General features: G+C 39.7%; 1 protein-coding gene across 20 annotated transcripts in view; it reads right to left on the reverse strand.

Moving 5' to 3' along the window:
* Positions 1-15,723, reverse strand: part of ARPP21 (cAMP regulated phosphoprotein 21) — a 153,797-nt gene that overhangs the window by 61,977 nt on the left and 76,097 nt on the right. For 11 of the 20 annotated variants that reach the window (XM_073902226.1, XM_073902222.1, XM_073902234.1 and 8 more), the window contains 3 exons: positions 14,290-14,349; positions 10,060-10,292; positions 2,497-2,727 (listed from right to left, as the gene is read on the reverse strand). In XM_073902226.1, the coding sequence (XP_073758327.1) occupies positions 2,497-2,727; positions 10,060-10,292; positions 14,290-14,349 (524 nt within the window). The remainder of the gene's footprint in view (positions 1-2,496; positions 2,728-10,059; positions 10,293-14,289; positions 14,350-15,723) is intronic. The other 9 variants (XM_025871053.2, XM_073902274.1, XM_073902241.1 and 6 more) reach the window with 5 other exon arrangements.

The following is a 15,723-nucleotide window of genomic DNA, read 5'->3' on the forward strand; positions in this document are numbered from 1 at the left end:
GGAAGGGGAGAGGTGTGGATTTCAGGAGTTCACAACAATGACAGAGAAAGATGAGTTCCAATCCAAAGGAGGCAAATTTCCAGTTTCAATAGTAGAATCATAGGAGATTAAATAAATAGATGGATGGATAGACAGACAGAGAGACATGCACACATACACACCATAGACACATACACACACACACACACACACACACACACACACATATATCTGAATACATGATGGATCTGTACACACACACACATACATATTTTCAGTTTACAAAAATAAACACATTCTAGGAAAGAAGAAACATCATTCCCCTTCGATCCTACCACTCAACCATGGTATACAATATATTAATATATTAATACATTTTCCTTCTGGTCTTGGGATATTTAATGTCAAGCATTTGTCAGATCAGAGAGATGCATACAGAGAAGCTACTGTATGTGTGATTAGATCCTTTTCCTTGGTTAGGATCCTTTTTCAAAGGAGATATTTTGGTAACAGCTCTAAATGACTGGATCTGATACATAAGAAATTGGGACTTGACACCAAAAATCACTTTCTTTCTTTTTCTATAAGCAAGATTATACATGATAATATACACATAACACATGCATAACCATTATATCATTACAAATAATATTTCTTCATTATACCCTAAAAAATACTCTGTTGAGCTTTTTTGAAACACGGCAATTTTGCTTAAAACAAATGACTCAAAACTAATGCCCGTGTGTGCTCTTGTCAGCAAGCCCTCCATCTCAATTAGAAGTGAAGGGATTTAAGCCAACGGAGTCAGACCATACTTCGATCAGTGCCCAGAGTAATGACTATAATCCTGGTTTTCTTTTAATTTCCTTTTAGTGCTTCCAATGATCCAAATAAAATAAAAGCAATCTAATATTCTCCTTAGAAGTATCTCTTCTGAAAGCTTTCAAATGGTTTTCAATAAAATGATTATGCCTTCTTTTCCCTCAAGCTTATGGCATTTTCAAAATGTCTCCATCAAACACCCTGCCTTGAGAATGTGCCATATGTTTTCATGAAAATGTGGCAATTATTCAAGTAACTATTTTACTATCATTCTCATGTTTCTCTGAATTTCCTAATTACTAGTAGTGCTATATACGTGAAAAGATTGAGTCAGATTGCTTTTATGAGATTCTCATCCACTTTTGCTTTTTCAAGTTTAGCTAATCACAGAAATACTCTGGAATTGTTGAAACCAAACCACAGACATTTTTTGAGATAATTCAATTTTTTTTCCAATTACTTATAAAGGCTTCCAAAGAGGCAACTAGTCAATGTCAAGCCTTCTAACCCAGGGTTTCCCAGCCATGGCACTACTGATATTTTGGGCTGGGTAATTCTCTGTTGGAAGGGGCTGTCCTGTGCATTGTAGGATGTTTAGCAGCATGTCTGGCCTCTACCTTCTTAGATGCCAGTAGCAGCCCCTTCCTCTCTCAGTCATGATAATCAAAATGTCGGTGGATATTGCAAAATGGCCTTGGAGGCATGGGCACAATTCCCCCTGGTTGAGAAGTTTCCCCTATGAGGCAGATGCTTGTCAGTCTATTTGCCCAATGCCCTGGGTTCTTTGGAATCAGTGTGGAAGTTAACTGACCACTAGAGAAATTAAAAAATAAAGAACCATTGATCATGGAAAAAATAATCATCATTGAAGTTACCAATTTTCCAAACCTCACCAAAACCAGTCTAGTCCTAGGATCCCTAAAATACATAAGAATTTGTTCCCTATGTCCTATTTGTCACTGCTATTCCTTATTCCCCAAGTGGAACTGGGTGAAATTCTAAGGCAAAAGAGCAACTTCTATAGGTAAGAATCTTTTTTTTAAAAGATTTTATTTATTTATTTTATAGCAAGAGACACAGCGAGAGAGGGAACACAAACAGGGGGAGTGGGAGAGGGAGAAGCAGGCTTCCCGCGGAGCAGGGAGCCTGATGCGGGGTTTGATCCCAGGACCCTGGGATCATGACCTGAGTCGAAGGCAGACGCTTAACGACTGAGCCACCCAGGCGCCCCTCTAGGTAAGAATCTGCTATGTGTCCCAATTGATATTTCAAGTTTGTGAAATATCTTGGATGCAAAAACACTTTTGACATAATAAGAGGCTAAGCCGGGATTTAGTCTGCGAAACACAGTATCTTAATTAGTTATTTCCCAGATCATCACTTTATGGTCTCTGGTCTTAGCTCCCAGGAATACCTGAGACACACCATGGTCAACACAAAGAGGACAGAGGAAAAAGTGTATATTTCTGGGAAGAACCTATATTTATCACTACATATCAATATTGCTATCAACATAGAGATAGAGATTACAGCTATAGATCTTCTCTTCCCAAATCAAGACCCTACACAATGGTTCATGCACCTAGCTCTCCTGCTCAGGAATTTTAAGAAAACTTGCTGACGAATTTATAAGCTCAAACACAAGAACAGAACTCTGATCTTGAGTCCCTGCCATAGCAGAGGTAAGGAACTAACCTGTGTGCGGATTGAGAAGGATGCTTCCGGGCGGGATGCCTGTCGCAGCCTCCAGTGGAAGGAGGATGTAGCTGGTGCTGGGGGCTGCCTGGCCCCCTGCTCCACCCTCTGGATAGGGCACACAGCCCGGAGAGCCAGCGGCCACGCCCGCAGCCAGGGGCGTGCCCTGCAGGGGTGCGTGGGTGCGGGGCAGAGACCCCGAGGAGCCTGTGCTGCTGTTAGACTCAGAACCTGCCACAGAAGAAAAGGATCAGAAAATCATCCAACACAGAGAGCTCTGGATCTAAATGCCTAGTTTACATAATCCATCCTTAAACCATGCGAGGTGAGTGCTGCAGGACCAGAGCAACATTTGGGGCTCACATTTTATTGAGATATCTGCTACATATTTTTCAGATGTGTCCATTTCCTGGGACAAGAGAGGTTAAGAATGAGCACTCTCTTTCAGCCTCTCACATGCCCGTAGGGTGGTACCTTGGTAAATGGTACCCTAAAGCTTCGGACTCCATGTCTGGAGATGCCCATCACCCTGAGTAATTAAAGCCAGAGGGCTGTCTTACTGGAGGTAGGAGAATAAAATGCCAGGTGGATATTAAAGAGACTGCAGTTTAAGAAGGAGTCCTAGAATGTGCTGATCATGGCATGGCTCTAACGTACTGGTTCTCCAACATCCATAAAGCTGCATTTTGAAGAGGCATGGCCAGAAATAATCTTTTCCCCTCAGAGGTGAGTAGAAGAACTGGGTCTCTCCTACTGCGAGTGCTTAAGGCGCGTATTTCACATAGTCACAGAAATCTTACTAATATGTCCAAGAGGCAGACAAAGAAGGGCTTGGCCTTCATAGAATGCTGGATCATCCTTTAGACGACACAGAAGAGTAAAATAATGGGGAGGATTGTGGACTGTGTATTTTGCAAACATGTAGGTAACTGGATTACAAGGTGGACTCTAGCCCAACCATCTCCCTCTCCCTCCACTGTGGACAAGGAAACACCTGGTATCTCCCACATCCATTAGGCATTACCTGCCCTTCACCATGACCAGAGTCAAGGAGCTCTGGCACCCTTGACCACGGCTGTTCTGGGCACTGAATATTAACCAGAGCATTGAAGAGAAAATGCACCAAGCCCCATTTCCTTATCAGTGAATTCTAACTAACAGATGATTTGGATGATATCATATAGTACAAGAAATTTTTAAAATTATTTATTAGCTCACAACTATCGATTTATGTCATTAAAAATGCATTCCTCTGTGTCATTAAAGGGAAACCATATATAAGGAAGAGTTAACATTGTTTTCAAGATTCTAAAATGTGCCCTTGAATTAAATTGGAGACCTTTAAAAATGAGTGGTAGGAATACGGCATGTAATTGCAGAGAAGAGGGGCCATCGGAGAGAATTTAGAGGAGGACATAGTTTTCGAGAAGGAAGACAGTGATATTTATTGAGCGCTTAGTATGTGTGAGCACCTGGACACACTGTACTAATAAGTACTATTACTGGCTGTACAGATAGGGAAGTTGAAGGATAGAGAAGTTCGATAACTAAAGCCGACTCATACAGCTAGTGACAGAGCGGGATGTGAGCCAGGCAGACTGATCTAGGTTTAACTGTGACCCAACACTGCTTCCTGAAAGCAAGCATATACGTATGCCATGGACTGCCACCAGTGTTCTCAGTTGGGAACCTTCTCTTCTTCTCCCACGTCTTGATTATTAATAATGATAAAGTTATAAGTTAATTCAGGATGCACCATCTAACAAGTTTAGAATGCTGATGGATTCTGAGTAATGTATGGGGGAAAAATAAAGAATCTAAAAGGAGATCTGAAAATGCTAAGAGTCGTTTTGAGAGTGCATCCTGGCATGATGTCCCCAAGGTTGCAACCCCAGGGCAAACTGCAGGGTGTGTTTGTGAACTTGCCCCATGTGATTTGATGCTACAGTCCAAGTTTGACACTAGTGCAGAAAGAACAACAGCAAGAGCAATAAACAATAACAAATCCTTCTGCCTCCAAACGCTGAAGTTCATACAAAATAGGTTCAGCCCACCTCCAGGCTGAGGGGTCAGACAGCAGGAAAGGGTTGGGACTAAGGCGGCATGTCCTGAGTAATGTGAGGTGTCAGCTGGTGCTGGCAAGGGGAGGGGGGGTTAGGAGAGGGTATGGATGCACACAGCTGATGCGCCACAAGAAAATCCAGAGTGTTTTTTTCTTTTTGGCTTTCAGAAGTTGGCTATTAATCACTGATGTGCAATATCATGTCCTTCTATCAACAGGAGAAAAGCAGCACCTTCAGCAAGAACAATGAGAATGCGGTGCAAAGACAATGTAAAGAATCTGTTTCCACAGGTTAAAAGGATAGAAAGGAGACGGATTTAGCTTAAACTCTCAACACTTGCAAAGATGGAGACAGTGAACCCTCTTTGGGGGGATAGCTCAGCAACCACCATGAAGCCAAGGTTAGTAACTGGCCTCTTTGGCTGGCTTACAACCAGCTTTGAACAGCCTGTAAACATCAGTCTATGCTGTGCACACAGCCAGTGTTACTGAAGTTCTTGATCAAAAATGGACGCTAGCGATGGGGATAAAAGGCACAGGATTAGAAGGGTTCAAAAAATTAAAAAAAGTGAAATTGATATTTGAGAACTTTACTGCTTTGGGTGCTGAGAGTTAAAGTGTGTCCGGTCTCCTTTTCTCAGGGACTTGAATATTAACAATGGCAAATATTTAAACAGTATGTCTATGTGACAAGCACTGTGCTAATCACTATGTGAATTACCTAGTTTCATTTTCACAGCAACCTCATTTTGAAAATGAGAACTGATCCTCAGAGATGTTAAGTAAATTTCCCAAGCATACTTCATGTGTGGCAGAGTCTGCATTCAAACCCAGGCAACAGGAGCACATGGGCCACGCCTTACTCCAGAGTGACATGTAGGTAGGGCTGGGGCCCTGACCAGGACTGTGCCAAGTTCTAGGAGATATAGCATAGGAAGTCAATGCTGCCCCAAATCAGATGCTTAGGAGTGGAATCTGGACCCTGAGGGGAAGGTGTAGGGACAAGACTTCAGGGTGACTGATGGGGGACTCTGGTGAACACCCAAGAGAGAGACAGGAAAAAGGAAAAGGGGAAAATGGGGGGGAAAGGTTGTGTAAAAGATTGTAAGGCAAAACAAAATGGAAAACTGACTGGGCAGAGAGGAGGGGTGTGGGCAGATTTCCTTGGAGCTCCCTACTCCCCAGGGAGGAAGCATTCTGAGTTTTAGTTCTTGTTCTGCCACTGACTAGCTGTGTTTTCTTCAGGAAGTGATTACTTCTTTTTTTTTTTTTTTAGATTGATTTATTTATTTGAGAGAGAGAGAGAGAGAGAGAGAGAGAGAGATTGTGGAGGGGAGAAGCAGAGGGAGAGAGAAACTCAAGCAGACTGTGCTGAGCCCAGAGCCTGACGTGGGGCTTGATCCCATGACCCTGAGATCACTACCTGAATGAAACCAAGAGTTGGATGCTTAACTGACTGCATTACCCAGGCACCCCTAAACTGACTACTTCTTTAGACCTTAGTATCCTCTTTTGTAAAATATAAGTCACCAGACTAAATTGTGAGTAGCTATCAGGATGATGGCCTTAAAGTTTTTCTCAGCTTGACCAAACTTTAGATGGGTTTCTTCCAGAGGAGCTTCCCTCTACCTCCTTTTTCTTAGAGCATTTCTGCCCCTTTATGGTGTAAATCTTCCACTAGCCTCTTAACCCAGGTATATCTTTCTTGAGGATTCAGGAACCATCTCTTTGAAATGTAACAATCAAGAGAACTAGTGCCCTTGTCTGCCAGTTTCTGTGGAAGGGTAGAAAGAAGACTGACTTTGATAAGCACCAATCAGCGAAGATGACTTAGTTGAATTCACCAACCACCTGTCCACCTTTCTCCAGTGCTTTTCCAGTGATTCACTACAGCGCTTCAAACTCCCCTGTAAGTTGTTAGTGCAAGGTTGAGTTCAGTCTTTCACCCCTATTGCAATAGTCTTGACCCTTATTGCCATAGTTATGAATAGAACCTTCCTTGTCTGTTTATCTTGTCTGATGCAATTCTTCTTTTATAAGGACCCGGAACCATAAGTATTTTTCCCTGAATTAATAATTCAAGAAAATATTTCCAGATTCAGGGGTCAGAAAATTCAATATAATGACCTAAAACTTCTGAAATTACAAGGAGAAAGAGAACATCCAGGATGCATTAGCACTGTAATGAAAATAAACACAAAGAAGAGGAAGTGGTGGAGGTGTCTTGCATTGGCTCCAAAAATACTCTGGAATGTAGACAAGAAGTTGACAACAACAAGAATATGCTTGGATCCCAAAAACAAAATACCATGCCATGTAAAATTACTAAAACAAAACATAAGGATATCTTATTTCTCCAGAGCATTTGTTCTCAAAGCATGGTTTGAAAACAAGCAATCTGTGCTTTTACAAATCCTTCAGGTGATTCTGACGCACCTACAGTCGAGAACCCCTGCTCTGGAGATCGAGAGAGGACGATAGTAAAGCAGTGTCCTTTGACCAGGGTGGAAAGAAAGAGATGTCATGCTCATTTCCCAACCTCATAGCTGCGACCAAGAAGCAGCGGAGGTTATGGTACAAGCACCGTTCCTGTCCTCTCCACAAGGAGGATGTTGTGACAAAATGACATCATCTACCCCTGGAGCCATGTGCTGAACATCTGGTAGGTGACTGTCACTAAGCTCGGTGTCAGGGATACGTTAAGGGAAAGACAGCCCAGGCCTTCAGAGCATGAGCTTCTGCATTCAGACTTCAGCAATAAGCTCCTTCCAAAATGTAGGAAAGCATGTCCCCACCTGGAGAAAGTCTCATCATTATCTATTTAAAGCTCAAACCTATGCAATTAGAGGAGGAGAAGAGTAACTTAAATGTCACAACTCCAGGCTTGGTTTCTGAAAGGTCAAAAAAAGAGTTTGCAATTCCACTGAGAATAATGAGGCAAAAAATTGAAAACTTGTGCTGTTCTGAAGATCCATGACAGCAAAATTGACAGCTTTGCTTCATAAAACCATCTTGGGAAATTGTAAGCTTGTTTTGACATTCTATCTTGATCGCCTTTAATTTTTTTTTCTTCTTCTTCTTCTTCTTTTTTTTTTTTTTTTTTTTTGCTTTCTGTTCCTGCACCTTGACAAGCTTTCAAAAGGAGACACTTAGATTAAAAGGGAAAAAAATGTCTGAAGCACTTAAATTTCTAATCATTCTTCAAAGAACATGGCATTTTAGCATTCTTGAAGTGTTTTAAATGTTTCCAAAGAGCTTTTCTTTGGAAGTGATTGGGGGGTGGGTGTATGGACAATGACGATTAATTTAAAAATCTTAAGAGCTCTTTTGGTGTGCTGGAATTTTTAAGTGTACCATTTAAGGTCCTTAGTTTCTGCATTTTAAGGAGATTTAAAGCTATTTAACCTTTCTTAGTTTACAAGAGCTCAAGTGTACCACAGTGGGTTTTCTTGACTTCAGTTGCTGCAATAGTGGGATATAAGAGCAATTAATTAGAGTAAGACATCAAGAATTCACCAATTGGTGATACGACAGAGGGCAGAAGGCAGTGTGAGCCCACCTGAATCTTTCTAAGGAGAAGGAAATATGTATATATATAGTAGTGGCTGTGACTAAATGCTATTAGTTTTCTGCCTGTGTAGGAAAACACGAGATAATTTCTTAGGAGCATTTTCAACAACATAATTATCTTAAACCATTAGCATAATAAGCCTAGATTTCACAAAGAGTGCCCCCTAGTGTGAGTGTGAAGCTTGAATAGGAAAGTATTCTCAAATTAGGACAACCCATGTCTAATCTCTGGTCAGTGTTGGCCATTCACCATCCCCGTCCCTTCTCTACAACCCCAGGTCTGTGAATGCATCCCCAGTGTGTCCAACACCCAGGGTGTGTCACTGAATCACAGCTCTCGACCCCTACCCTAGCTCCGAACTTCTGAGGCAAAACCCAAACCAAACAGAAACATTACAAATTATCACCACACACTGAATTCATGGAGAACTACTGAAGGGTCATCTGTTACCTTCCTGGGATTCTAAGAGATACTTTGATTGAGAACATTTGAAAATAATTTGAAAACAATGGTGAGGGATTTTGGAGACGGAGGAGCTAGAGATGGCAGACCATGATGGGGATTTTTTGGACTCATATGAACCCCCTTTAATGGTATTAAAGTTTCCATCAGTTTAAAGTTGTTTCCAGGTCATGGTTCTCATTAGTGCTCACTCCCAAAGACTGTCCATGCAAACTTGAACTACCTACCTCAAAAGATCACTATTCACTTAGAAGAAAAACACAAGGTTAAAAAAAAGAGATACCTGCACCTGGCTACTTGGAACTCTAAGCCTTTCTGAGGCTCACTTTCCCTGTGGCTGTAATAAAAATAAACATGAACTCGTGTTTATTGAGGGCTTATAACCTGCCAGGTATTATTCTAATTGCTTTGTGTATATTAACTCTTTTAGTCTTGAAATAACCTTGCAATATAGGTCCCTATATTATTATTAGGTCCCTATTGTATAATTAGGTCCCTAATTATACAATTATTCCCATTTCTCAGATGAGGAAACCAAGACACAAATCGGTTAAATAACTTGCCCACAATCAGACTAACAGCATGCCAAAACAGCAGCCAAAACTATTAATATTATAATTACCTTACAGTGTGGTTTTAAGAAACTGATCATAGTATTAAATTAAAAACAATAGCTAGCTTTTGTTAAATAGTTACCTTGTGCAGGTGCCTTGGTAACCATTTGTATATAAATAGTTGAAATTTAACATACAATAGTTTGCTGGGGCGGTGGGGGGGGTTACGTCATATTCTATTACAACCTACATTTCATAGTGTGAAAGTTGAAATGACATGGGGCGCTTATGTCAAGAGGTTTTCAAATGGAGTCAGGAGGCCACTAAGGAGATGGGTGTTTGACACGTCCTCACCTGTAGAACCATGAACTTTTGAACCGGGCCAAACTGCAAAAATACCAAGGACTCAGCTCAAACACCTACAACATGCTACAGTAAGAGGCGGCTTAGGGATAACCTTTGAAACCAATTATATTCAATCAAAATCAGAGTTGTACCGCCAACACCAATCAAAAATTCTTTGTAAACAACATATACAAGCATTCCCTTCTTGCTTTAAAAACCCCTGATTTTGCTCCCAAGTGGGACACCATTTAGGTTGTTACCCATATCTGTGTACCCTGAATTGCAATGCTTTGATCCCAAATAAATGCTCTTGGTCAATTATTGCCTCCTGACAATTTTAGGTTGACAACAGATAAGGAAACCGAAGATTAGAGAGGTTGGTAATTTGACCTAGGCACACAGCTAGGAAGAGACAGGGTTGGTATTTTCATTGCACCTTCTGACTTCCCAGGTATCCCAGCAATTAATATCATCATCATTAATTAACTGGAAGCCAGAGGGGATAATGACTGTATGGGTTGGGTGGAATCTAGGAAATACATCAGGACATAAACCCATTCAGTACTAACTACCTGCTTTGGACAATTTCCCGGTACTCCTGGTACTGGATGTGCTGTCACCCCTGGTCAGCACCGTGATGCCCCCGAAACTTGCCGTCTTGGTCATGGTAGGCTTGAGATTGCGGTTGGAACTGTCAGAGTCTGTGCTGCTCCAGGCCCTCTGGTGGTCCGACCACTTGAGCTCATTCTCCGAGCTGCTCTGTCGACTCCCGGATGTTCTCCCTGAACCATCTCTGTTGCCCCTGGAGCACAGCCATCGGAAAGATGTACAGGGACAGTGTTACATTTCACGAGAGGTATGGATCTAGAGGGGGACCTTTCTTGGAAGAGCCGTTCACACAAGACCCTTCTTGCAACCCTTTCCATTAAGCCCGTTGCCTCACAAACTGTACCACAGATAGCTCGTTGATGGGCAGACAGATAACATACCACATTTAATGTCATGTTTACAAACAGAAAAACCAAACCTAGAAATGTCAAACCATCCCTCTGCCAGTGAAGGAGAAACAAGTAGAAAAAACATGGTATAAAATATAGTTGTTAACTTCTCTTATGGAGAGGAGAGGAGGATAAATTCTCCTGACCCAAGTAAAAAATGAATCAAGGTTTGGGACCAATTATGATCTTGAATGATTCTGAAGGCAACTCCCACTGAAGACAAGTTTGTCTGTCCCTTTAGTGTTAAATAATGGACCGTGAGAAAATGCACACAGAGGCAGTGAAGCCATTTATTATTTTCTAACTTGATGAGATGTCTATCTGAATTCATTAAGGCTTTGGCAGTCAGCACAGAAATCACGGAAATTACTCTGTTGACCTAGGGTGAGAGTTTTGCCCGATGAGTTTAACCTTCATGGGCAGAGGAAAGTGTCTTTTAATCCTTTTCACAGAGAAAAACTTGTGATAATAACAACACCAGTATAAACACTACACTGACAGGAAACTTTCCAAGGGGATCAATGGAAATAACAAAGCTCCATAGGTGAAAGAACACACTGGTTCAAAATCCAAATTGAGAAAGAGTGAATGTACGGGAAGAGATCCAATAGGCAGACATGCTTTCTGAAGACTCCAGAATATCTCTAAGTAGAACACAAAATTACGTGTGTTTTATAGAGCAAGTTGATGAAATTTGCATTTTCATTGGTTTCCAATCTACTTAAAGAGGAACTTAGTGAATATTTTCAAAGCTTTTCCTGCAGTTGGAAATAAGACATGATTAAAATACTCTAAGATTTTCATGGATTGTAAGTAAGTAAAGGGGGCATAAATCATTGGCAAGAGATAGAACCCGTAATTTCATTATCACTAAACAATGTGACATGCTCAAGTGTTGATCCAGATCTCACAGATGTGGTCATTAGTTTTGTTAATAGATAGTCTTCTAAAGACAAAAATAGACCGCGGAGATGTTAGGAGTGTGTGCATCTGATCAAAACACTCACCAACAAAATTGTACAGAAGGTACACAGAAAATTTTTGCTTTTGTTTCAACTTTACCTAATAAACTTTTCTTTTGTTTTATGAGAACTTAAGAAGGTAAATGGATCCAAGAAATAATAAAAATGAAATGGCTCATCTGTGATAGGAACTTTGTAAAATGAGGGGAGGACAGAAAACTCACAAAACAACAAGCACTCAGTGCCCTGCTGTCCTGCATCAATGTTTTCTTATAGTCTCTCTGTTAGCACCTCAGGATGGCTGGATTTGGAAGGAGGAACTAAAAAAAGACCAGATTTTGAGTAGAAAGTATCACACACTCACCAATGGTCAGATGGCTTGAGTTCTTAAAACTCCTTTGAAATTCAAGAAAACCAGAGGAGGTGGGGGTAGAGGGAAAAAACCCATCCTCTTCGAGGGTATGGTGTTCGATTCCTGATTGTTTTCCTTTCAAGTACCAAATTCACCTTTACTCTTTTCACATTTAATTCTGATTTATTTGACCCGTCTTTGACAAAGCTTGGCAAAATCATTATTTAGCCACTGTGAATGCCCCAGGGATGTGATAATAGTCTCACTTGGAGCTAATGGGGAATATTGCATATAGGAAAAGATTTGGGGTAGTCCTTAGCCTCAGCATACAAGATGCCTCAGAAGGAAGCTCTCCCTATGCAGGTGATCATCATGAACTCTGCTTGAGTTTCCCTCTCCCTATGCCCCCTGCACCTCCATGGGAGGAAATGCCAGTGTGGCTGACCTGTCTGCAAAGCAGTTTCCACCACTATTTCTGGGTGCAAACTAGTGTGCTGGAGTTTGCAGGCTTCACTCTGGCGATGGGTAACTCCTTTAGACTTGTGCCACACCCTTGGCCGATAAGGCAACCTAAGATTTCCTTGACTTCTTCTACCTCTACTCTCCACCCGTTCAAATCAGCCTCCCAAAGTCAAGAGCTCTCAAAATTCCCAAAAGAGGGAATTTAAGTTGCTGCTTTAGAGTTAGCATTAATGAGATTCATAATAATGCATCTAATTCTGATTTATGGATCTCTATTTATACACTGAAACAGTATTTTATAGCTCTATCTACTGATTATTCACCTTAGCACTGGCAAAGTGAGGTCCAGAATTGAATTTCATATCTATTTGTATGTAGAATCATAGACCTCATAGATGAACATAACCACAAATGCCTTCCTATCCCTCCTAAGCCCAGTCTTGGTCCCTTCCTACCAGAAACCAGGAAGACAATGGTAATGAGGTGTCTGGTCATCAAGAGGAGTTGGTCCTTGTGCATGCAATGAGAATTTGATCCCAGAGTAGTCATAAAGCACATACTTGAAGTTCTGTTTCTGTGCTGATTAATATAACTAACATTTATTTTCCTTCATGTCTGTACATGGTATTTTTTTTTTATCAAGTTAGATATGATGTACACTTTGAGTTGCTTTTACTATTGTGTGGATGTCTTTGTGCTAAGTCATCTTCCTGAGTCTCTGTGCTTGGTGACTTGGTGGGTGATGGCACTCATATTTGTAATGACTGATCTGAGTAGATGGTAACTCTGGCTAGGGACCAAATTTGGAGCTATGTGAAACCAATTGGCCTAGAGGGGCAACAACCCATATTTCATATATTTATCGGCCTAAGCAGACCAGATCTGGTGTGAGTACAGGAGTACTGATAAATTCTTGTTCTTCTCTGGGTTTTCAAAGGAACAATGCAGAGTTATCATTTTAATCTACAAATGTGATAATAAATGGTCTACCAATAAAGGCATTAGACTATGTAGTTCAACCTAGAAAAGTGAAGGACATTTTTTTAAAAATCTTTTTATTTCTGCCAAGTGTAAAGGGAACAAATTAATCCAACTTTTCTAATGATGAGGTCCTAAATTCACATTTACTACAAAAAAATACTTTCTGAGCACACAATCCATTTATTTTTTTCCTTAGTCTTTTCTTCCTTCTAAGTGGGCAAGAGGTTTTATTTGTAAATGAATACGTTTTCTCTCTCCTACAACAGAGATGAATCCTAATATTCATCAGAGCAGTAACATATTAAATATATGCATTACATACCGAGTACATTGATAATGCTGTATATCCCTTTTGCCCTATAATAATATTAGAGGTATATTTAATAGGGTAGTGACAACATGGGTATGGTCCCTCTGCTTTCATGGAGCTTCCGGCCTAGTATATAACTTAAAATATACAATATTAATATATAATAAATACATATACATCCATTCTCTTTATCTTACACAGATCTTGATTTAAGTAATTCATTATAATTGGAAGCAATCCTGTACCTTCCCTTAGAAATAAAATCTTTGCTTGAAAAACATATTTGAAATATTATGATGGATAGTAGTGGCTAAAAATCAACTACTCAAATGGAGTTATCATTGGTGTTTTTTTCCAGTATCAGGCATGTATATGTAATTGCAAACTATCAGAGAAATTTTAACTTGGTGTAATTCACCAAAGTTGAATCTTAAATCAGTGTACTGCCAAAGTTAACCTTTGAGGGGAAAACAAAAACAAAAACAAAAAACCCACCAAAAACGGAAAATCAGAGGAAGAAACTGAAAGGATTATATACCAAGCAGTAATTTCCTGGTCCCATATCTCACATTATCCAGTATGGCTTCAGTACCAGCTCTGTAACAAGCTTTACAAAGATATAACCAAACATATTTATTTTATGAACAGATATTTTACACTAATACACTTATATTTAACATTGATTCTGCCACATAATCTGAAAACACAGTTTTAAAAAAGTAAACCATACCAACCGAAAGAGCTGTCTTTTCTTATAGGTCTCATTGCATATGTTACTGTCTTCCAAGAGCCTACTGGAAATGAAAAACATGGTTTTTATGATATAAAACCTAATGACTCTAAATGCCCTATGCTAAATAGATGTGTACTCTTTTGTAACAGTACTGCTCTTGCAAATCAACCCCGTGGACTATGTTTTATGTGCATGATATTGAATTTTGCAATAATAAATTAATGACAGCATGATTTTTCTCCTATCCTAGGATTGAGGTGCCAATACTAGATAAAAAGGAAAGGAAGAAGAAATAGAATGAATGGGAGAGGGGAAAATAAAAGAAATTGATGTTTAATAGATATTTAATTAAATATACTCATTGTGATTTTTTTTCCTTTGGGTAATATTAAAGTTATCTTTTTTGGGGGGGTGCAGAGAATTAAATACTGACATTCCAAAGACAGGTATACAAGAAATGTATTTATTTTTGTAGGGAATCTACTCAATTAAATTTTTGCTTTTTGGAAATATCAAGACTTGTTCATATATGCAATGCATGTATGTGATCAATTATTGTAATGATGAATATAATTCAGTTTGAATCTAAGGGACACTTAAAGTGCATTAGCAGTCTTTTTATGCAAAATCCAAGTAAATGAATAAAATTTGGGCATAAAGCAGGGAAAATGACTGGCTGGATGACTAGGGAATAAGGTTTCCCACCAAACTGAATTATATACACTCACTTCATCATTTTAGTTAGACTATAGAATTTTGGAATGCTTCATCATCATCCCTAAGATGTTAGTGCTCATGGATTCTTAATTAACTGTAAATAAGGAATATTCACTTAAATCTGTATGGATTTTTGAAGTTGCTTTTGAATGCCTTCTTTAGACATGTTTTCTACTTTCATCTATTCTTCTAGAAGAGGCTGTTCAATGAGGGGGTTAGCTACTCAAAGATTTCTAACTGCTAATATTAAAGATAGCTTTTTTCCCCCAAGCATCTCTAATGCCAAGTTTAAATTTTCTCTAAGTACTAGAATTTAATCAAATAGCCTCCATTTTAATCAGTTTTACAGGGACACCCATTAAACCAACCCCTGAAATAAAGTTAAGCACCACTTTCTGAAGGGATACCATATTTCCATTCCACCTTGCCCACTCTGCTGCACCTTAAATGTGATTAATACAGTTAGTGTGGAATTCTTTAATTCCCCTTGGAAAAGCTGCAATTAAATCAATGGAGCATTTGAATATCTATGTCAGTTTAGAACTATTTCTTAAAAGTATATGTTAAATTTGAAAACCTTTGGCTCATATACTCAAAACTTTGTGTAAGTTGTGTAACCCATTCATCTCACAACAACCACCTCCCTGCTAACTCCCGAGTTAGTAAATTTAGATTAGATTAGATAGATTTCCAAGTTAGATTAATAGGTTGTTTAGAG

This window comes from Callorhinus ursinus, unplaced genomic scaffold (genome assembly GCF_003265705.2).
Source record: "Callorhinus ursinus isolate GAN/ISIS: 27379988/994484 unplaced genomic scaffold, GSC_fseal_2.0 scaffold1, whole genome shotgun sequence".
Lineage (NCBI taxonomy): Eukaryota > Metazoa > Chordata > Mammalia > Carnivora > Otariidae > Callorhinus > Callorhinus ursinus.